General features: G+C 40.0%; 1 protein-coding gene across 1 annotated transcript in view; it reads right to left on the bottom strand.

Moving 5' to 3' along the window:
* Window positions 1-23,571, bottom strand: part of LOC108410901 (fibrocystin-L-like) — a 91,099-nt gene extending 67,528 nt beyond the window's left edge. Inside the window, exons 1-23 of the mRNA XM_037542682.1 lie at window positions 23,516-23,571; window positions 22,038-22,138; window positions 21,584-21,661; window positions 20,221-20,365; window positions 19,230-19,338; window positions 19,066-19,123; window positions 18,508-18,601; window positions 17,256-17,309; window positions 17,098-17,171; window positions 16,951-16,993; window positions 15,740-15,810; window positions 15,522-15,632; window positions 14,304-14,393; window positions 11,822-12,087; window positions 11,594-11,685; window positions 9,623-9,782; window positions 8,652-8,787; window positions 8,344-8,487; window positions 7,071-7,225; window positions 5,227-5,337; window positions 2,438-2,596; window positions 734-858; window positions 480-637 (exon numbers count right to left, since the gene is read on the bottom strand). Coding sequence (XP_037398579.1) covers window positions 480-637; window positions 734-858; window positions 2,438-2,596; window positions 5,227-5,337; window positions 7,071-7,225; window positions 8,344-8,487; window positions 8,652-8,787; window positions 9,623-9,782; window positions 11,594-11,685; window positions 11,822-12,087; window positions 14,304-14,393; window positions 15,522-15,632; window positions 15,740-15,810; window positions 16,951-16,993; window positions 17,098-17,171; window positions 17,256-17,309; window positions 18,508-18,601; window positions 19,066-19,123; window positions 19,230-19,338; window positions 20,221-20,365; window positions 21,584-21,661; window positions 22,038-22,138; window positions 23,516-23,571 — 2,590 coding nt within the window. The remainder of the gene's footprint in view (window positions 1-479; window positions 638-733; window positions 859-2,437; window positions 2,597-5,226; window positions 5,338-7,070; window positions 7,226-8,343; window positions 8,488-8,651; window positions 8,788-9,622; window positions 9,783-11,593; window positions 11,686-11,821; window positions 12,088-14,303; window positions 14,394-15,521; window positions 15,633-15,739; window positions 15,811-16,950; window positions 16,994-17,097; window positions 17,172-17,255; window positions 17,310-18,507; window positions 18,602-19,065; window positions 19,124-19,229; window positions 19,339-20,220; window positions 20,366-21,583; window positions 21,662-22,037; window positions 22,139-23,515) is intronic.
* Between the last annotated feature and the right edge of the window lie 693 nt (window positions 23,572-24,264).

The raw sequence follows: 24,264 nt of genomic DNA, 5'->3' as shown, positions 1-24,264 counted from the left end.
CTGATCCACTCAGACCAGCACAACACACAATATCACACCACCACCACGTCAGTGTCAGTGCAGTTCTGAGAATGATCCACCACCCAAACAGTACCTGCTCTGTGAGGGTCCATGGGGGTCCTGACCACTGAAGAACAGGGTAACAGAGTATCAGAGAAACAGATGGACTACAGTCTGTAACTGTAGAACTACAGAGTGCAGCTATACAGTAAGTGGAGCTGATAAAGTGGACAGTGAGTGCAGAAACAAGGTGGTCAGACTGTCATGCCTGATTACTGTACATGGAAATGTTTCATTCAAATAGTGAACTTCCATATATGGACTGTTTGAAATGGGGAGTGCAAAGTATATTTTAGCACTTTTACAATGTTTACATGCTACATCAAACTTTCATTTTCAAAACAGTGAGGACGCTTTGCTTTTCCATGATACGGGTCCTTTAAGATAACTGCAATGAAATGAAAAGCATTTTCACACACCATTGAGGTCAATCATGGTGGCTGCTCTCCCGAGCTGAACCGTGTCTACGTAATAATCTCCTGTGTTTCTGTACAGATGCAGCTCTAGGAGTTTGTAGTTGGTGCCGGGGAAGCTTGTCTGCAGAGCGGCTAAAAGATCCACACATGTGTATTTCCACCTGCAAACAGAATGCAGTGCAGGTGCAGTGGTCACTGTTTTACTATTCATTTCAGCTCTGTGGAGAGCCAGACTTTCAAACTGTGCTCAAACTTACATGTTGCCAGACTCGAACACTGGAGAGATCACTGTGGTCAGAGTAGAGGTACTTCCTGCACTATTCTGGTAGGTAAACACCACTTCCAGTCCTTTCTGTAGATAGCCTTTATAGGCCAAGCAGAGCTAGGACACAAAAAAGAATGTAAAAATCGAATTGAATAATGCGGTTAGGCCCCAAAAAGTACCTGGGCACTCTGAACAGTGGTAAACGGTTGTTATGGTACTTCATAAAATGTTTAACCATTTGATTTTAGAGGAAAACACATCAAACCGATACTTGTGTGGAGGAATCCTGGATTTCCAGGGTCAGAGGGCCTGTTTTGGAATGAAACACTGATCTGAAACTCACTATCGTCTTCTGAAAGAACTGATTGAAAGGTCTGTTTATAATAAATCTCATCTGGGTTGACATTTTGTTTCAGAATACAGTGGGTATAATGTGTTAGCATGGCAAATACGGCACAAGTGTCCAGATGTTTTTTGGGGCCAAATGTATTATTAGACAAAGGGACTATATCCCATCTGACCCCTCGCCCTTACCACTTAGCCCTCAGCCCATACATCATCTCCCGGGAAACATAAATCATTTGTCTGTGTATATTTTGGTTTGTCCATCTGAATTTACACGCCCAAATCGTGAGGCAAATGTATGAGTAACTGAATGAAATGAGTGTAAATGTTTTATTTAATTAATTATTTTTTGTAAAAGCTCCTCAAATGAACAGAACGTGTGTTTTATGATCTCCACATTTCACTACACGCTCACAGTTTCCTGCTGAAAGCCAAAAATCTCCCCCGGCTCTTTGTGTTGTTTTCTAAAAGTGATGTTTCCAGAGCAGATCACTGAAGAGACGCCGTCTGTTTATAGTTTAGAGCCCAGATTTGGGGGAAACGGGTCGACTTTCAGTAGAAAAACAAAGTTCAGCTTCTTTTATTATAAGGGTTTAAAATGACGTCACCGTCTATTAGACTGGAGAGAAGAGCTACAGCCTCACACGACGCCCAGCTTCTGAATGGAGCTCATGGAATATGAACGTTATGAAGAACATGACCAAGTGCGGTTTGGAACCATCGGTGGTCTCAAGGAGTTTAACAGGTTAATTTTATGAATGAAACATAAAATTTTATGTGTAACATAACTTTTGCACGTGACACAATTTGTGTTTTCTCAGTAGTTTTAATTCAGCAAAGAAACTGTAATTGTGCGTTAAAATGTACAAAAACATCACAATCAACAAAACATGCCATTTGACGCGGGGGCCCAAGCCTTTGTATCACTTATGTGACGTCACTCGTTTTAGGTCATAATGACAACATGATATCATCGGTGGGAGTTTTATGGAAAATTTATGCTCAGATATTGTTTGTGCAAAAAATATGCACTTAAAAGTAAAGTATTTTTCCCTTGTTTAAACTTTTGACAGAGATCAATATAAACATATTATCATCTCTATATGTACATTTGCTTGGCTACAAGGAGCATCACTGATGATGTGTCCAGAAGCATCAGCAGATGCACCTACAGACTTACTATTGTTACAGATAATGATAATATGAATACCATAACTTGCTCTTCTGGTAATTTTTCCCGCCTCTATTATTTGATCACTAACTTCTGGTATATGGCCCAAGGTGGGGCTGGACCCAAGTGCTGGTTGCATCAATCAAGTACATACTTTTGAAGTGATCTCAGGATACTTACTGTTCCATACTGCTGAAGAAGCACAGGACCATAGGCTGCTCCAGACAAGGTGACATCATCTGACCTAAACAAAACGGTTGGGTTCATCAGGGACCACTGACCGCAGAACGGTTCACTGTCATTGACTATCGTCCCCCTGGTGCTCAGATCACCTGTGAACTGAGGATGCCAAACATTTGAATCCTTTCACTGCTTCAGCATAAGATCACAGCTCATTGCTAGCTTTGCTATAGTCTGCAACAGTAATAAAACTAAAGTTAGAACCTTTACAGTGTCATGTAGAACAGGGTTCCCAATGGCAGCCCTGGCTTTCCAACACTATAGACGTTTTTATGCTCATAAGACACACCTGAGTCAACTTATTAACTAAATGACAAATGCCTTGTTGTCTCAGGTGTGTAGAGTAGGGAAAATACAAAAACATACAGGTCAAAGGGGTCGCCAGGTCTGAGAGTGGGAGCGACACCTTTAGGGACATTTTAATACAGTGCTCCTATTGGATGTTCTACTCATCATCATCATCATCATCATCATCATTGTTAACCGCTAGTCCAGATATGGTCATGGTAGCAGTGGAGAGAGAAGAGAATCCTAGACGACCCTGTCCCCCGCAACTTCCTCCAACTCAGGAACTTCCTCCCAACTTCCTCCCACAGACCCCAAGCCGCTGCCAACGTGGAGATATAATCCCTCCAGTGGGTCCTGGGAGGACCCCGGGGTCTTGTCCCGGTAGGCCGTGCCTGGTACACCCCCACTGGGAGGCGTCCAGGGAGCATCCGAATCAGATGCCCGAACCACGTCAGCTGGCTCCCCTCAATGCGGAGGAGTAGCGGCTCTACTCTGAGCTCCTCAAGGATGACTGAGCTCCTCACTCTATCAAATAGCATGTAGCCTGCGACCCGACAAAGAAAGCTAATTTCTGCTGCTTGTATTCGCGATCTTGTTCTTTCGGTCATTACCCACAGCTCATGACCATAGGTGAGGGTTGGGATGTAGATCGACCGGTAAACAGAGTAAACCCTCTTCACCACTACACTCTGGTACAGTGACCACATTACTGCTGCCGCCTGTCCCAGCTTGTGGCCGATTTCACAATCCCTCTTCCCACCACTCGTGAACAAGACCCCAAGATACTTAAACTCTTCCACCTGGGGCAGGTCCTTTCCCCTTACCTGGAGCGGGCATGTCATCCTTTTCCGGGCTAAGACCATTAAAATAGCTCAGACTTGGAGGTGCTGATCCGCATACCAACCACTTCACACTCAGCTGCAAACCCCTCCAGCGAGCGCTGGAGGCATGTGATTCAGCCAAAAGAACATCATCTGCAAATAGCAGAGATGCCACCCTCCAGCCTCCACACATAATGCCCTCCTGACCCCGGCTACGCCCTGACACTCTGTCCATGAATATCACAAACAGGAGTGGAGACAGGGCACAACACTGGCGGAGTACAACGCTAACGCTGACTCTGGTGAGGGAGGCACGTCTCCCAGATTAAGGAGTTCCTCAAAATGCTCTTTCCACCGACTGACAATATCCTCATTTGAAGTCAGAGTTTCTCCACCCTTGCTGAATATAGCTTGGGCTCAGCCACCCACTCCTGAGTCACCGGAGGGTTGTCCAGAACCTCTTCGAGGCCGAATGAAAGTCTTTTTTCATGGCCTCACCAAACTCCTCCCATAGCCTGGATTTTGCTTCTGCCACCATTGCGACTGCCACGTTTTTCGCCTCTTGGTACCTATCTGCTGCTGGGCCAACCAGTCCCTAAAGGCCTCTTTCTTCAGCTTGACAGCCTCCCACTAGGAGGTTCTTGCGTTACCACCCCGACAGGCACGCACAATCTTTTGGCCACAGCTATGCCTGGCAGCTTCCACAATGGAGGTTTTGAACAGGGTCCATTCAGACTCCATGTTCCCTACCTCCTCTGGGACATGAGAAAAGCTCTCCCAGAAGTGGGAGTTGAAATCATTCCTAAACAGGGGCCTCACTATTCGCTTGGGCCTACAGGGTCTGACCATCAATCTTCCCTGCCATCTGATCCAACTCATCACCAGAAAAGTCCAATAACAATTCACCATTTGGGTTTAGATCGGGCAGGCCGTTCTTCCCAATCATGCATCTCCTGGTCTCCTAGTCACTGCCAATGTGAGTATTGCAGTCTCCCAGTAAGACTATGGAGTCTGTAGTTGGGACTCTTTCCAGAACCCCGCCCACTCTCTCCGAGAAGGCAGAATACTCTGACCTGTTGTTTGGTGCATAAGCACAGACAACAGTCAAAGTTTTCCTCTCTGCGATTTTAATTTGCATTGAGGCGTCCCTCTTGTCCAACATGCAAACTGCATAGTCGCCAGCTGGAGACTTGTGAGTATCCCCATACACGCCTGGTGCCTCTCACCCTGTGCAACCCCTGAGTAGAAGAGAGACCAACCCAAATCCAGGAATTTGGTTCCAGAGCCAATACTGTGGGTGGAGGTGAGCCCAACTATATCTATTTGGTACCTTTCAACCTCCTGCACAAGCTCCAGCTCCTTCCCCCTAGGGGAGGTTACATTCCACATACCAAGAGCCAGTTTCTGCCGCAGGGCCTAGGCCACCAAGGGCTTCCCTGCAATCTCCCACTGCGTATACGGCACTGCGCCACTCCCCCATGCTGGACCTTGCAGGTGGTGGGCCCACATGGTCAGATCTTCTACTCTAAACTACTAAAACTCTGAGGCCGGAGCCCCCCTTACACAAAGAGACAAAACGTTTTAATTGGTTTAATATGTTTAGTTTTATGACACCCTTACCCCTGTGTTGGCACTCTCATAGTCTCTGAAGTACTTTACTTGAGAATTCTCCACACTGAGAAGCTCCTGAGGACATTTGGCAGACAGCATTTCGCCAAGTGCAGACAGAACCTGCAGATATAAACAGTGTCATTAATGCGAAGCACCACTGCTATGAAGCACCAAAAGCACAAACAAAATCAGTCATCATTCTACATGTATCATCGATGAGCTCTGTTCTGACCGGCTGCCCTGTAGAGTCCCTCATTAAAAAGCTCTCAGAATTTAAACACTCCTTATAACTTACGTGTGGGCGGAGCTAAACTTCCCTAGGCTCAGTAGGTGGACATATTTAGATATACTTATTTGGTTTCATGACATAAACAATGAATCCTCTTTAGTTAAAAAAATGAACAGAATTAAATTGTCCATGATATAGGCGCTTTAAAGAGAAATTACACCTGTTTTATTTGTGCACAGTTCAAGATCTGAGATCTGAGAAAAGCTTACAGGCTCAAATTTATTTACAGTGGTGGTGATAGGAACCAGGGGTCACCACATATAGCCATTTTATTCACCATCCAAGCCCTGCAGTCACATCTTCTGAGTTTTGTATGTAATGCTGATAGTCATAAAATATCTGCAAATTAAAATAATAAAAAAAAGGTTTCTTTTGCTTTAAGTGCACTGTATATACTCCTGGACCCAATCCATGAATAGATTTAAATGAAAATTTTAGGCTAAAACATTATTTCAGATCTGTTGCAAAACAATGACTCAGGCGTCAGAGTATTCAGTTTTCTATGAGAAAGTGTAAGGGGGAGCGCGGAGGCGGACGCACACGCTGAGATAAGCGAGATTTATTAGGTGCAAATCCAGGGTCGTGGTCAAAACAGTCCAGGTTCATGTAGCCGATACGGACAGATTGGGGGACAGACATGACAAAAACCAGAATGAACACATCAAACAAAGACCAGATACAAAAGATACAAAGACTGGCAAACACAAGGGGCAAACACAGGGCTTAAATACACGGAACAATGAGGGACAGGTGAACACAATCGGGGCGGAGGTACAAAACCAAAACACGAACACATGGACAGGACTGGGAGGGGCCAACCGTGACAGAAAGCTTTTAGGGGTGGACGTCTGGTTCCTACGAATCAGTGGTTTCACACCAAACCACTCTGAATGACCTGAGCGACGTTAGACTGACGTCTGCAGAACTTTTTGAGCTATTTATTAGTTTCAAAAACACTTGTTTCAGAAAAAAATACAAGTAATGAAATAAACACAGTAATCGTTCTGTGTGAGTTGGTTTGTGTAACCATTTCCATTCTGAGGGTGTTCAGCATTTACAGTTATCATCTAACACCTGGTTTATCTAATCAAACCTCCATTACATTTAATCAGGTGATAGAACTGAACAAATCCATGTGATGGAGAGCAGCGAAAACCAGACTTGTGATCTTTTAACCTACGTTTTCATAACTTTACTGAAAACAACATATTCAGATGTGTATTTATGTGCATTTGATTGCAATTTGTTGTAATATGATGTTATTTTGTAATGTTACTGGCAGGATTGTTGGCAGAATTAACCCTTTCACGGCTAACTAAAACTTTTGCACAGCACTATATTTTACATTATATTTTTCATTCACAAACAAAATAACAGTAAATCATAAAGTCTATGAAAACAAGAATGTGGCCAAAGAAAAATCAGAGATATGTCAAAAAGAAGCTTGCAAGTTGATGGACATGTAATCTGATGAAGAAGATTTGCTGTTTTAAACATTCTCTTTGCTACAGAGGTGAATCAGAAGGATTAGTTCAGCACATCTGGAGACTGCTGATGTTCACACCTGAGTCTCTGACGCGTTGTAAGGCAGAGGGCTGGATGCGATGCCTCCCCACAGCAACGTGAAGGTGTTCAGGTCAGCTCTTCCTTTTGTGACCTCCCTGACTGTGATGTTTACACCTGGCCAGTTTGTCCAGTACTGAAGGTCCTCAAAGTCACCTGACATGGAGATAGTAGATTTAGTAGATAGTAGATTTCCAAAAATAAAACCCAACACCTCCCCCCAATTCCAGCCTTTCAGTGTATGCGACTTTTGTGTTGATGTAATATATTAAAAAAATGAGTGAATTCAAAGAATTACTGCATTCAATGATGCTCAACCAGATACAATCAGCAGTAAAAACTCTAACCACATCTAAGATTGTGTATACTTTAAAATTGACTACAGCAGCTTAACATGTTTGACTTGATCGAAACGTCTGCAAAACGAGTCATTCTGGTAATGAACTTCATTGCTGAAGATGTATAGCTTTCAGCCTAACATATTAGAAGCATTTCATACATTTTTACTGCAAAGAATTTGGTTTTGTTGTGTTAATAACGCTAATTTCAAACTTTTCAACTGTACTGTGATCGAATCCCAAACATTTCAATCTCATAATTCATTGTAATTTCTGATTAACCAAACTGGATGTTTCTGAAAGTGTTATTAAAGGGGATTTTTACCACTTAAGTAAAGAGTGTAGCAGAGTCATTCAGAGCGGTTTGGTGTGAAACGCACTGTTCTGGAGAAATTTACTGAGTCAGAACTGGTGGTGGTGATAGGAACCAGACGTCCCCCTCTAAAAGCTCCCTCACAGAAAGTTCCTACATGAAATGGTTATGAATTCAATGCCTGAGACACTGTTTTATGGTAGTTTTGAAAAGATTTTGGTCTAAAATGTAATTTTTTAAAATCAATTCATGGTGGAGGGATACATGTAGGCTGTTGTGAGGCAAAATCATTTCCAAAGAAATTTTATTTTTCCAGATTTTCCACTATTTTCCATCGTCTGCAGGTTTCATTGGTTTCCTGGTGGTTTGGATAGTAAATAAAATTATGTTGTAGTCATGGCGACCCCTGATTCCCATCACCACCACTGTAAAGACATTTGAATTAAAACACTGTGAATGAAACAAAATGACTTTGTTTACATCTCAGTCATTAAATTATGCAGACATAGAAAAAATAAGTGGCATTCCTCTTTAATTATTTTCACTTAATCTCAGTTCTTTGTTTGGTCCAACCGTAAATAAAAGGACTGCTGAGTCATCGCAGCCGTGACAGATGGTCTTACCTCTGCTAGAACTGAAAGTGATATTGTACTGTGCCTGAGTGCCCAGAGCTTGCTTTGTGACCGTGACTGTGTCTGGTTTAATGGTCCATAGAACATTCAGCTCAGCCTGCACCACCTGCGCAGGTGCGCTGACGGGGATTAGCCCTGCAGGAGACACAGGATCATGTCTGCCGTGTTAGCACAATACAGGAATAGGACACTTTGGATGAGAGAAATTGGATGCTGGCTTCAAACAAACAGAGATTAACCGTCTTTGAGACCAACGCTAACAAACTTTCACTAGATAGTCGGAGCTGAAAGAATGAAACCTGTTCTCTGGGCTCCATAGCCGAGGGCGTAGTAGGTATTATCACAACTGCCCAATGAAAAACAGTCACTGCTGATTGTCACAGTCTGTACCTCCTGGGTAGGAATAGCTGGGCTCCATCCATCGAAACGAAGCACCTAAAAGCAAACAGATATTAAGCAGCAGATCTGAATACACACTATAAACAATGCGCATATATACATTACTGCACAAATATTTCTTTTTTTGCTGTTTGCATGAATATAAACCCAATTTTGTTTCAGGAATATGCATAAAATGGTTCTAATATTATGTTGGTATAGATTTATAACTATATAACTATATAGCTATATAACATTGAGAATGAAGCTAGAACACATTGTAATAAAATACTATTAACTATTGCGTTTAGCATTTTAGGCTTTAACACGTTGGAAAAAATAAAGCATAAAATATGTAAGGTGCCGTAACTTTTTGCACAGGCCACATTTTGTTTTATTTTTTTCCCAGTATGTTTAGCAAATAAACAGTAGTTGTGCATTAAAATGGGGAGAATTATGTCTTCTGTATAGGAACTTATTTTCATGTTTAATTCGACCAGGGCACCCAAATTTATTTATTTTGCTTATCTCAAACACAACTTGAACAAAACACTGCAAAAAAAAAAAAAAAACGTCTGGTGTCTCTTTTATAATATTTATATTATTTACTAAAGTAACAGCAATTATTAATGTGACTCCAAACTTTTGAATGCTACTATAACTTTTATTTATTCATCAATGAAATGTTGTTTTAAAGCCATAGAATATTTGGACTCCATGCTGTTTGTTTTATAATGTGCTATATAAGTGCAAAATGACTTCATTTCCATATTTACATGCAGTAAGCAATATTAAATCAAATATTCCAAACCATTGCAATCATGAAATGTGCAACGAAAAAATAAATATGATCATGGAGGCTGATTTCCTTGACTAAACTTCTCGGACCAACCTGTTTCTCATCCAGAATGTTGTAGCTGGCTTTGATGACCTGCTGCTCATTAACAGCGTCCTGAGTCTGCTGAGCGGTGAAGGGGCTTCCCTCTTTGAAAAAGCCCACATCAATCGAAGCTACTGATGTGTATTCCTGAAACAAGGCTTCAATATAGTACCTGAATAGACATGGTAGAGAAAAGTAGTTAAACAGGGTAACAAAACGAAGTGTTTATTTGCTCTGAAAAATCTTAACATTGCAATAAACACAAACAAATGTTAATAAAATAAAACAGTAATGCTAAATTTCAAAGACGTTATGAAGTATTTACAGGTATCATTCAATATCTAGATGAACTAATCAAAGTTCTATTCAGTTTAAAGTTCGAGCACTTTTATTAAGTCACAATCAGTTTGTTCGCCACCACTGTAAAGAAATCTGAGTCTCCGTACTGAACTGTTTCACACCAAAGCATTCTGAATGCCTCTGTTTACATTTCAATCATTCAATTATGCAGACATTTCCAAATATCATTCATTAATCAACCCTTCATGACATTAAATACATTTAATAATTCCTTAATTAAGTTATACTAGTCAGATCAGTTTACTCAATCCGTCATTAGGGTAAATCAGTTTAGTCAGTTCTTCATTGAGTTAAATCAGTTTAGTCAAAGCTTCATTGAGTTAAATCAGTTTAGTCAGACCTTCATTGAGTTAAATCAGTTTGGTCAAAGCTTCATTGAGCTAAATCAGTTTAGTCAAAGCTTCATTGAGCTAAATCAGTTTAGTCAAAGCTTCATTGAGTTAAATCAGTTTAGTCAAAGCTTCATTGAGCTAAATCAGTTTAGTCAAAGCTTCATTGAGCTAAATCAGTTTAGTCAGTCCTTCATTCAGTTAAATCAGTTTAGTCAATCCTTCATTGAGTTAAATCAGTTTAATCAATCCTTCCTTGAGTTAAATCAGTTTAATCAGTCCTTCATTCAGTTAAATCAGTTTAGTCAAAGCTTCATTGAGTTAAATCAGTTTAGTCAAAGCTTCATTGAGTTAAATCAGTTTAGTCAAAGCTTCATTGAGCTAAATCGGTTTAGTCAAAGCTTCATTGAGCTAAATCAGTTTAGTCAAAGCTTCATTGAGCTAAATCAGTTTAGTCAAAGCTTCATTGAGCTAAATCAGTTTAGTCAGTCCTTCATTCAGTTAAATCAGTTTAGTCAATCCTTCATTGAGTTAAATCAGTTTAATCAATCCTTCCTTGAGCTAAGTCAGTTTAGTCAGTCCTTCATTCAGTTAAATCAGTTTAGTCAATCCTTCGTTGAGTTAAATCAGTTTAGTCAATCCTTCCTTGAGTTAAATCAATTTAATCAATCCTTCCTTGAGTTAAATCAGTTCACTTTATTAGGTCAGTTTAATAAACACATGATAAAGTTATCATTTCAGTTTAGTCAAACCTTAACTGAGATGAGTTTACTAAACTTTTTATTCAGTTAAATCCATTTAATGGATCCTTCATTCAGTCAGATCTGCTCATTCCTTCCTTCATTGAGTCAAATACATTGATTTATACTCCTTGATTGTGTTTAATCAGCTTAATCAAGCATTTATTAATTTATATACAGATAATTCATCCTTTATTATGTTAAATCTGGTGTGCTGAACATCTGATGGCTGGAACTGCTTAGAGCAACACTGCAATTGCTCTTTGTAACTACTTTAAACATGTTTTTTTAAAACTATTTTAATTTAATCTCTATTTTGATTTTTAATTTAATGATTTTTTCTTTTAAATCTGTTTTTAATCATGCTTTTTCAATTCTAGTCTCATTTACTTTACTTTTTTTTAAAGAACTCTGTATTTTCTGACTCTGTATTTTCTCATTTGAAAAGCACTTTGAATGTCAGCAGTGTATGAAATATGCTACATAAATAAACTTGCCTTGCGCTCTTGAAAACCAAACTTTCTGCAGAATACAGTATTCAGAGTCACACTTACGCCTTTCCTTTCTCCAGACGCATGACTTTAGACCTCTGGGTGGAACTGGTGTAGTAAGTGCTGCTCCAGTAATTCCAATATGCAATCTTGACCTGAGTCACATAATTGGGTTGTAATTAATGTGTGATGGTAGCATTAATAGTAGAACACTGTAGTAATAACATTACTAAGCAGGCTGCAAAGAATAAAGCCTGTTTGTCTGCCTCATTATAAAACATGGTGCAGTACCTTATCCTGAGGGCGACCGGTCATGCTGAAATACAGCTGAAATCGGTCATCTCCTTTGATTAAGAAATAGTAGTTATCGGTCTCCGTGGGAACAAAGAAGCCACTGAATCGAGCTACAAAGTAGTCAAGTTCGTTTGGCCACACATAAGACAGAGAGTCCACCCACTGGACAGAGTAACCAGGCCGACTGGAGTTATAGGTCAGAATGCTCTCAAGAATCTGCACGTTGGTATTATTCCACATCTCCATCTTGAACCCTCTGCCACCTGCAAACATGACAGACTGACTTCAACAATTACCTATCATTTTAATACAAATCAATATTTCTAAACACTTTATTTGGATCATCCGTCCACTTTAGATGCTTTGTAGATACTTAATTTACTTTCAAGTTACATTCAGATAAATATCTACTAAATTGACCATAATGTTCTTTAACTCTAAACCTGCTCTAATCCTAACCCTAACCTAAACCTCAACCCAAAACCTAAACCTAACCCTCACCCTAGTCCTAATCCTAACCCAGGTCCAAATCCTAACCCTAACCCACTGTTTAGAATCAATAAACAGTGGGTTACAGGTGTTCAATTTGAACATCTGTAGATCATCTATAGGGGATTATAGTGTACCATCCAAATGCAGTGAGAACCAGTGTTTATGTACAGGCTTGTTTGATGAATAAAGCTGCAGTTGCCCGTGTTATCTCACTCCTCATTGCTCACTAGCAGCTCCACATCACACACACACAGACAACATCTCCTAGTCCATCTGATAACCGAGGAATGAGGAGATAATATTTCATTTGATTTTTAATTAAAAATGCTAGGTGTTGATTTCCGTTTCTCCAGTGTTATGGTCCTGCAGAAAGGGGTTCACACTCTAGATTCCTAATATAAGTATGTTTGACACTGTTTAGTCCACCAAAGCTTCATTTAGAGGTATTTAAAACTCTGCAGTCCACATTTAAGCGTGTTCAGTCAGTGTATCAACATCACTGACAGAGATTTAACAAATTGAATTTCATATTTAATTAGTTACATTAGACCTTATATGACCTTTTTGCCTGTTTTCACAACTCTGCCTTTTTGCCAAACCCTGTTTGGACGGTTCGCCTATTGCGTCACGATTGGCCCCTCCCAGTCCTCCATGTGCTTTTGTTTACCTTCTAGTCCTGTCCATGTGCTCTTGTTTTTATTGAGTTCTTCCCGGTCCTGCCCCCTTGTTTCTTGACTCCACCCTTGATTGTTCTCACCTGTGTTTACCACCTGTGTATTGTGAGCCCTCGTTGTTTCCCAGCATTTAAGCCCTGTGTTTTCAGTTTGGTGGTCTTTGTATTGTATTCTTGTGCTGTTTGGTTTATGTTTGAAGTGTTTTGTATTGTGGTGTTTACATCATTCTTCCGGCCTCCATTGTGTATTCATCCTGTGTTTCTTTTTGTCATCCCACTTCTGACAGCAACTTTTTGGGGCAGTCATGGGCTGGAGGTTAGGGAACCAGCCTTGTGACCGGAAAGTCACCAGTTTGATCCCCAGAGCCGACAGCACATGACTGAGGTATCCTTGAGCAAGACACCTAACCCCCAACTGCCCCCCGGGTGCTGCGGATAGGGCTGCCTACCGCTCTGGGCAAGTGTGCTCACTGACCCCTAGTGTGTGTGTGTGTGTGTGTGTGTGTGTGTGTGTGTGTGTGTGTGTGTGTGTGTGTACTCACTAGTGTGTATGTGGTGTTTCACTTCACGGATGGGTTAAATGCGGAGGTGAAATATCCCTGTTGTCGGACTTATAAGGGTCACTTAATCTTAATGTCTGTCCCCCATTCCATCCATGTTGGCTCTCTGACTCTGGACCGTTTAGACCCTGATTATGGATTTGCCCCTAATAAATCTCGCTTCTCTACGCATATGCGTCCGCCTCATCATTGCTCCACAATGTTACATATTGTTATGTTTGTCTTCTTGTACTGTGTTTCCTGGATTTGACCCATGCCTGTTTTGTGACCATGAACTTGGACTTTGATTTCATCAGTAAAGCCTCATTTGATCTTGCTAACTTTGAAAAGCAAAAGTTGTTTTTTTTTAAACCACAAAGTAAAACAACCCAAAGAAAATAATGTGGTATGGATTAAAAGTTTAGTCCTTTAAACAAAATTTCAATCACCTATGGGCAAAAATACTTAGCATCAAATGACATCATGCTTTTGTTATTGCTGCAGATTACTGCGTACTGTGGGATGAAACTCTGCATTCCGCATTTAGATTTGTTTGACAGAGTTCAGTGTACCGTAGCTTAGGAGTAACACTGTGACCAGCCAGATGACAGACTCTTTTACATGTTCAAAGGACCAAATCGCAGTTGCGATCACATCCCACAACCACACACTGTCACCAAGGCATTGTGCTGAGCTATGCTTCACTGGACACACTGCTACACTCTGACGCAGTGTCTCTCTCGCATGTGAGAGCAGAGATCGAGAGACAATTTACCTGGAAACACAGTCATGTTGCTCCATTCGTACTTAGGAGTCGTGCAGGTGATTGTCTCATCCGTCACGCTCTGTACCTCACAATTACGACCTCAGGAAGACAAAAGAGCCTTTGTGAGCAGAGGTTATCGAGTGAAACCGTCATCCGTCACTAAAGCACAGACTAGTATGCAATGCAGTTCTTTTTTCAGGTACAAACCTTCTAGTAACCATCTAATAAATGACTTTTTTGAGTAATTAAAACTAAGTAAGCATGATCAATAAGTACAAGTACATAAATTAACGAAGATGGGAAGATGCAAACAAATCTGAGCCAACATTTTCAAAAAACACTAGATTTTATTTGCAATTTAACTCCAAAAAATCTGTACTGCCTCCATAAAGTTGTTTAGGCTGCCTTATGCGCTATTATTACACCAATGAAGGCTTATTTAGTCCTACGTTTTTATTATTCAGTGCTCTAAAATCAGGTCAACGTATTCTTAAAGGGGGAATAACATTTTTTGATAATTAAATAAATGCTCAAAAATGTGAAATGCTCCATTCTAGAGAATGTCAGAATTATCACGTTAGTGGTGATAGGAACCAGACAACCACCTCTAAGAGCTCAAAAGTTATTTCATGAAATAGTATTGAATTCACTGCCTGATGACTGAGACACTCAGTCTGTTTTATGACAGGTCTGAAAAAAATTTAGCCTACATTGTATGTTTGGAGAGGCACATACAGCGCGTTATAAGCCAATTCTTATACAGTATATACAGTATATATATACACTAACAACTATTTTACCATCATCAACATTCTATATAAACTCAGAAGACTCATGTAGGTTCACTGGTGGTTTTGGATGTTAAATTAAACGTCTATATTTGTGTTGTAGTCATGGTCACTCCGGTTTCTATCAACACCACTATAAAGACATCTGAGTCTATACAATCAACTATTTCACACCAAACATCTCTGACTCTGAACTCAACAACTGAATTGTCAGAAGTTTTGAAAAATTCTCCTATAGACTAGAAGAGTGAGGCAAGCAGATGTGAAACCATTTAAAGAGTTCAATGATTTAAGTTTCGCTATGGCAGACAAAGAGGCAGACAACATAGTTGGATTATAACGTTCTATTCTATTCTATTCTATTCTATTCTATTCTATTCTATTCTATTCTATTCTATAACAAAATGAGCACACTACCACCATTTTTCCCCGAAATTACCTCCCACTAAAACTTCTGCTGGATGGTCTGTCTCGTCAAAGAAGTTTCCCTGAATTGTTAGCAATGTGCCGCCAAGCACACTGCCCTCAGAAGGCGACACTCCAGTGACCTCTGCAATAAAAATAAAAATTCTAATTAGAGCAGCCCAACATTTTTTCCTTCAGATAGTGATCCACGCGACAATTCATTCATGCTCCATGTTGAATCCACTGCAATACCTGCATAGGTTTGGAACATTGCAATCTTGTTCAGGGCTGACACACTGTAGAGCTGAAAGTCTGGCAAACTCCTGAAACACAGCAGACATATTTTGGTTTTTCTCAGTCATTTTGAGATACAGACCTCAATTCCAAAAAGGCTGGGACAGTATGTCAAATGCAGAAAGCAGTGATTGATAAATTCAGTTAGAACTGTATTTTAAAAACAGTAAAACTAGCTATCTATATAAAATTTGCTGCCTGCCACACATTCCAGAAAAGTTGGGACAAGAGCATTTATACCTCTATGTCACATCAGCTTTCTTTTTAACAACACTCAATAAACATAACAAGCACAGACGTCCCCGAAAAAGACACAGTCTAGAAGGCAGCATATGTTGCTCCAAAATGTGTTTATGTTTGTGTGTTAATGCTGCTTTCAAAGATGTGCAGGTTACCCATTAATACCCGTCCCACCATGACAGAGACTAGCTTTTGAACTTTATGCTGGTAACAGTTTGGATGGTTCTTTTCTTCTTCAACCCAAAGTATACAACATCCATTTCTATTAACAATGTGAAAGGTTAAATCATCTGACCACAATATTCACAAGACAGTTTCCTCTGTGCATCAGTCCATTTCAGATGAGCTTAAGCCCAGAAAGATTGCTGGAGTTTCTGGACATGTTTGACATCTTGTCTTTGTACTGCTGTCATTTAAATAGAGATGAAAGTGAATTTGCTTTCTGTTTTATTTGTATTTCACATTCTGTCCCAAATGTACAACAGGCATTTAAACGCTTCAGCAAGTGCACACTTAAAAAAGGATTCTGTAGTGAAGGGAATGGTTCTGTTTAGAACCACGAGTTCCATATAGAACCATTTCATTCTTAAATGGCCAATTGCATGGTAAAATGGTTCTTCAGACTGATTGAGACTGTGTTGTATATGGTCCTACGTAGAACCGTTTTGAAAATGGTTCAATATAGCGCCAAAGTGGGTTCTATTATTGTTACAAGCTTGACATCATAACAATGGCAGAACCCCTTTGCTATATAGGACCATTTTCAATAATACAATACATGGTTCATGAACCTAAAGAACAATTTCACCATGCAGAGAACCATTTAACCATGAAAATGGTTCTATATAGAACTCATACTTTTACCAAGAACCCTCAAAGAACCATCCATTTAAAATGTGTATGTGGTACGTAATTAATACGTCACTGACCTTCCGTATTCACTGTCTAGAATGTAGCTGAGGTTGTGATGTCCTAGCAGAGACAAAAATAACATTACATCACATATTAGATTATCAGATCTTAATCAGTTTTAACTGGACTCACTGCTGCCAAACACGAATGACCGGTTTCCTCACCTACATACGTTCCAGTCATTTCACAGCTCATGTATCCCCAGTCACTGTATATGGAGTCCAAACTCAAGCCATACCTGAAATACATTAAAAAAGGAAAGCGCATGATGAGCGCTGCAGTAAGGTCACTCGGTATTTAAACTGAAGTGATGTCCACTCACAGTTCGTCCGAGTTGGGCTTCAGTAGGACACACGGCATTCCTCCCATGTAGGCTCTGCAGCACAGAAAGCATTATAAAAGCTTTTTGACACTCATTAAACTGAAAGAATAACAGCTGAATTCACGAATGATGTCATTGTGTAAGATATGGTCCTACATTTGAAATGGTACTTTCACATTTTCATGTTTTTCAGTACCTCAGAAATCATACAATACATTGACAATAGCTCTTTATCATAAGCCATTAAGTAAAAATAGATGCTATACTTTAGAGCTGGACAATATAGTTTGAATACTCAAATGTTGGTTTGTTACATTTGCATTTGTTTCTCTGTGTAGTGTTTGATATGAAAGCAAAGGACTTTCGAATGAACAGTTACTGTTAATATGTGAAAAATGTTTAAAATACATAAATTAAAAGCTGGTTTAATTAAATAAATCAAACATTTATTACAGATATCCCACGTCACCTCAGAGCTGTACTGCTTTCAGGAGTGCCTAAACTTTTTGCATACAATTGTAAGTAGAACATTCCTTAAGCTACACACTAAAGCTAAAATAGATGGTTCTTCAAAGGTTCTTTAGTAAAGAAAATGGCTCTATATAGAATTAAGAGCACTCAAAGAACCGTTTGCATGATTACAGGGTTCTTTCCATCATGAAAGGGTTCTTCAGACTGATGGAGAATGTGTTTTATATGGTTCTATAAGGACCGTTTTTGAAAAGGGTTCTATATAGCACCAAATAGGGTTTTGCTGTTGTTACAAGCTTACATTGCAACAATCGAAGAACCTTTTTTGGTGCTATATAGAACTCTTTTCAAAAAGGTTCTATGTAGCACCATCTTGGGCACATTCTCCAACACTCTGAAGAATGCTTTCACGATGCAAAGAATCATTTAATCGTGCACAGGGTTCTTTGAGGGTTCATGGCTCTATACAGAACCATTTTCTTTATGAAAGAACCCTTGAAGAACCATCTGTTTAGTGTGTATTTGCAATCAATCAAGAGTGTCAGCTAATTTTCTAATTGAGCAGTTTAAATGATTTTAAATATAACTGATATCACTATAGAAAACGGGTGTGTAGGATTTGACTGGATTTCGATGGAGTTTAAACTTCATTTGAACACAAGTATGCCGGACAGACGTAAGACGGCACTGATTAAAACTGAAGTTTATCTGTTCGAAGCCTCTAACCATGCCGCTCCAGTCAGCCCATGTTTATTTCCAACGGTGTTGAATATTCCTGTACCTCAAAAACCGTACGTTCCTGCCGTTGGAGCTCGTGGCAGTGTTGCTGCCGTAAACATCAGTGAAGATCCTCCCTCGCAGTGTAACCAGAGTGCCTGCACATTCACACACAAGAGAATTAAACAGTGAATACATTTGTCAAAGAAAGCCAAATCAGTGCAAGAGATTAACCCTTGTGTGGTGTTCAGGTCTGTGGGACTCGTTTTCAGTATTTACCAAAATAAAAAATGATGTGATTTGGTTATTATTTCACCCTCAGATTCTTATAAAATAACCCATTTTCAGGGTCTTCACTCTGTTCACCCCCCCACACACTTATATTACACATATAACCTGCAGGGAGTGAAAGTGTGGAGGTGCTGTGTCCTTCACTCTGTTGTCCTCCTACATGGCCTGCTGCTAGTGGGGGGGGGGTAATATGGACAGACTGGCTACAGCTGCTAAAGGTGCTTTCTTCTTTTATTTAAAATAAGACAGAGAAAACAGATTTCCCATGATCTGAGCCCTCTAAATGCATGATATTAGGACAGAGGAAATATGTATAATGGGAAATTTGCACCTGGCAGGCCAGTCAGAGGCGTGATTTTCTGGATGGAGGGCGTGCTGTACCATCGAGTCTGAGAATGATCAATACACTTAGGTTAATATCAATCACAAATGTGTGCTATGAGGTCAAAAGTAAAGCAGTCAGATAAAATAAAAAATCATAATAATGAAACTTACATAGAATGTGCACCAGTAATTCCACTGAATTCCCCAGCAGGTACTGCGAGCAGGAATGGGAACACCGTCCACTTTGACATGGACCTCATAGTCATCCTCAGGCATCGCTCTGTAAAATACAGAAGCATACCAACAACATTAAACAGAGTATCTCCGAACAACTAGGTAGTGAGTTAGCCATGCATTTAATTTCAAAATGTTATGCATATCACTATGACGGTTTGTATTTACATGATTCAACTGTTTGCGCATGAATAAAACGTGTCATCTGTACAGCTTCTGATGGAGCGTGAAACTGATGGAAGTAAAAGCCATAGTAGGATAACTATGCATTCCAAATTCCATTAATAGTCCATCAGACTAGAGATCAGTGTGTATGTAGCCACAAGTGGGTGATGTGGCACCAAGGACATTAAACTGGCTGGGTGATGAGTTAACCTGGTTGTTAACGGTGGCTGAAAGATTTCCCTTTGCTTTTTAATGACCAAGGCAGTTTGCTTAAAAATCTATCTATCAATCTGTCAATCTATCCATCCAACCATCCTACATCAACAAGCCCATGCCACCTTAATGAAGAGCCGGATGTAGTTTGAGTGGGTTTAAAGACGTATTTACAGAAAATATTTGGGTGACTATTGACTTATGTAGTTTGTTAGCAGTGTTAGCCTTATCACAGCTACATTTGCAGAAAATGGAAAACCATGGAAAGGGCAAATTTGATTTTTCGCTAAATTATCTTTGATGACGTCTGTACATGTATCTTGATATTTAAGTTGAGGTTTATAAGATTTGTTTTAATTCATTGTTTGCAAAATACACTATTTAAGAGAAAAAACAAATGAAGATTAAACCATTGTAACAAAAGAATTGAACAAACTAAGAAGACATAATGAGCTGTAAGGTCAAATGAGGGACTCCTTTGAGAATTTGAAAATCAGTGCCAATGAGCCAATGAGCGTATCTCCCTGTGTGAGTGGGTGAGCAGGGGTACCTGGTGTAGCAGGTTATCTTGCTGGAGAGGCTGGCGTCTCTCTCCACATCGCAGGGAAAGGATCTCGTTCGGGACACCAAAGTCACAGAGTTGCCGAAGTTGGGGTCGTTTAGGTTGAGACTGAACTGACTCTGCTGGGCAAAACCTGAGAAAAGTCAACATCATTTACAAGACACTTCATGATCCTGCAGAGAACCGGAGGGTTGTAGACGTAGGCTAAACCAACAGGGCAGTATATGGACTGTCATTTTAGTGAAATAACTAATGCAAGTTGAGGTATCCTCACCAAAAAACTGTTTGAGAAAATCTAAATTGAGTTCCCATAAAGAGCTGCAGTGGAACTTGCTAATCCAGCCACCATCTATCAGAGTAGGAATTTCAAGGGGAATTCCACAGATTTTTCAGAATTTCTGCGTAATTCATCTGTTAAAGATGTAACTAAAGTAATTTAGAGAGGTTTTCTGTGAGAAGATTTGCCGTAGACATGCTGATGTGGAGATACATTGGTGCTGATAGGGACCAGGGATGGAAAAATAGTGGCAAATAATTTTTAGCCAAATCCTTGGAATAAAATAATGTGTTAGGCATCAGGCAGAACATTCATAGCCATGTCAAGTACTGGTCTTTCTGTGAGGGAGCTTCTAGAGGTGGACGTCTGGTTCCTATCACCACCACTGAGAACAATTCTGAATGTGTATGTTTGTGTAGGACGGAGCGTTTCACACCCACTCTGAGTGACTCTGTTCACATGTAAACCATTTAATTATAAGCTGTGGCGTCTCTGCGCTGGGCTGAGAGATTTGGGGACAGGCTGCTTATGTTCTTGTTTATGCTCTGTATTGAAACGTGTTACATGTGTGCTTGTGTTTTGGGAGTTGCGGGTGGTTTTGTGTTGGGGATGGTCACCATGAGTTGGTAGCCTACGGCCATAGGTGACCTAGTTAGAACAGTGTTTTTGTGTGTCTGATCTGTTTGGTGCAAATAAAGAGCGTCTCCGTCTACACCGACGCCACAAAGTATTAAATGTTAATATACTTATATACCTATTAAACTTATGTTACTTGTATAATAGCATATAAATCCACCCCTTTATGATCTTCCTGTTATATTGTATATCATAGAGGAATCTATAGTACCTGTGTAATACTGTAGACTAAAGTAAATGTGTGACTTTACTGTAAGATACTTATAGAAGTATTACTACAGCTCTTTTTCATAAGAGAAACATGAATAAGTGAAAAGCATCTGATTAAAAAGTACTTTCCTCACAAATATACTGAACACTCTAGCTTGAATATACAGTAATATACAAATCCTTTAAAAGAGCAAAACCTTCACTTCACTTCTGTCCTTCTCTGCTTACCTTGCCCCTCTATGGTGAGCCGTGTTGCTCCGTTTGTACTGCCTAATTTTGGGGTTACTCTGTCCACACGCTGTGCTCCTATTGTATAGAATAGAATAGAATTTATTAGAATTATAACCCATCCATGCACTGAAACACCCACATACATGCAAACTAGTGAACACACACACTAGGGGTCAGTGAGCACACTTGCCCGGACCGGTGGGAAGGCCTGTCCACAGCGCCCAGGGAGCAGATGAGGGTTAGGTGTTTTGCTCAAGGGCGCCTCAGTCGTCATATACTGTCAGCTCAGGGGATCAAACCAGTGACCTTCCAGTCACAGGGCCAGTTCCCTAACCTCCCACCCACGACTGCCCCCCTTATGTAGGTTAAACTAAAAGGCTGTGAATGACACTGGAGCCTTAAACACTTCACTGTGTGAACAGTAAGCTAGGAGAGCACATTAGTGTCTTACCTGAGCAGCTGATGAGCAGAGCCCAGACAGCGAGCTGCGCACAGGAGCGCCTCCACATGACTTCTTGATCAAGTCCTGCTGTGAGCCTCTCCGGATAAAAGCTATAAAAAGAAATAAGACACAATAATCAGAAAATTCTGATAAACTATGCCATTATTCCAACATACTAAACCACAGATTAGACAAAATATGTATTACAGATTAAAGCAAATATAATACGTTAAAGTGTTGACATAACGCAGCCCTAAACAGAGGTAACTGCCTCTGTGAGGTAGAAACAGGCTTTAATAATAAAACTAAAGAGTCATGGCTTTGCTGAAGGTAGTGGGGTTAAAGAGGAGAGTGAAAACAAATAAAAAGAAATAAAAGGATTTGGCCAAATTTGGAGAATTATAAGCCTTTAAAAAGTAGCCTAATGTTTCAGAAGGCAGCAAAGTTTAGCGCAGAAAGGCTTGATGAAACCTGCTTTTTCAGCATTTCTTCATTAAAGTCAGGGTATTAAGATCAACTTGAAGTCCAGACTAAAGACTTTTTATGCCGTGCCTTTGATGGCTGAGCTTTTTCTGTCCAGACTTTCTTTAAGAATATTTTTATCTAATTTGTATGACGCTGTAACTTTCTTTATTACCTCTCTTTTTCTCTGTTCTACTGTCTCAGAGGGATAATTGAACAGTTTATTAATTGCTGTTTAATCAGCTTATTTAGGGGTTAAACACTCGGACTTGAGAAATTTAACCTAATCTTCAAAATATTTTGTTTTATTTTATTTTATACACTTAAGCAATTTGTTTATTCATTTAATTCTCTGTAATTTTTTTCTTTTATTACTGAATTTGTGAGTCTGTGTTTCGTACGTGCCTTAACTCAAATAGGACTGTCTATTAAGATGTGATTATTATACAAAGACAGGACAGTAACTAAAGTTAAAAACCAGAAAACTGCCAGGGTCAACACGGGAAATGGACATGCAAGCAAAAGCCTCCAAAATACATCGCTGTTGTTAGAAGAAAAGCTCATATCTATGATAACTCTACAGGAAAAGAGAAAACCCTACTTTACTTTTCGTGTAAGTCAATGGAACCAGACTTTTCTCAAAGTCATTTTGGGCCATTTATGTTGGTCCATTCTTCCTTGCATACAATGTAAAAGGCTGCAGGCGTTAAAAAAAAAACAAAAAACAAACAAACAAACAAACAAACAAACAAACAAAAAAATATATATATACATCTATGTGTGTGTGTGTCTGTACAAGATGTGTATACAAATTCAAAAAGCTTTAAAGCTGTAGTTCCAATGCTGATCACCTTGATAACACTACTTATTATAATTATTATTATTATGGTACATACCTGATTGTAAAAGCTGTCCTCTCAGTGTGTGAATGCCCAGCAGCCCAGCTGATCTCACCTTATATAGTAGGCTGTTTTTTTCAGGCAGGAAATGTAAATCAGAATGTACTTCTATTCTGTCTCACCTACATCCGTTCAACAGCGCATTCTACGACTATCAGTCGCCGCCTCAGCCTGTCAGTCATCTCATCTGTGCAAAAACCTGTCCGACTTGTGCCAGAAGAAAGGGAGATTAGTGCATTAATGTTCCACAGCACAATTACAGTCAGCAGTGACACTGAGAGGAGAGTGACTGACAGGCCTTACTGCACATCAATGGACTATTCATTCTTACACGTGTGCATGCAATGAAGAAATAATAATACCAGGAAACACATTGTGTACTAAATAGTCAATGTGTAGGGCAGCAACTGTCAACTGGAAGGGGAAATGACAGAGTAGACGGCAGACCGCAAAACCGGCTGAAGGCGGAGCTTTTTGAAAATGGCGGCAGGCCACTGCTAACAAACTTTTCAGCTAATTTATTTCTATCCCGCTAGCTTAGTCTTAGACAGCATAAAAAATAAGTAACCATTTTTAGGTTTTCTTTTCTTTATTTCTTACCTAGTTACTTTCAACAACTCCAGCACTCTGGAGCACTGCGATATATTCGCCTATATAGACGACTGCTTTGATTTGGTTATCATGACCAAGTCAAATAAGACACCATCCACCAAGAGGAGCCGCCCTGAAGAATCCCCAGGAGCGGCCACCGCACATGCCAACAGCACGGTGGAAGTTCTGGAGTCCATCGACAACAAGCTCTCCAGATTCGACGCGCGCCTGGCTCTAGTGGAAATACTCCACCAAGAGTTTCAGGCCTTGCGGGAGTCAGTGGA

This window comes from Pygocentrus nattereri, chromosome 1 (genome assembly GCF_015220715.1).
Source record: "Pygocentrus nattereri isolate fPygNat1 chromosome 1, fPygNat1.pri, whole genome shotgun sequence".
Taxonomy (NCBI): domain Eukaryota; kingdom Metazoa; phylum Chordata; class Actinopteri; order Characiformes; family Serrasalmidae; genus Pygocentrus; species Pygocentrus nattereri.
This window is presented reverse-complemented; position numbering and strand designations above follow the sequence as displayed.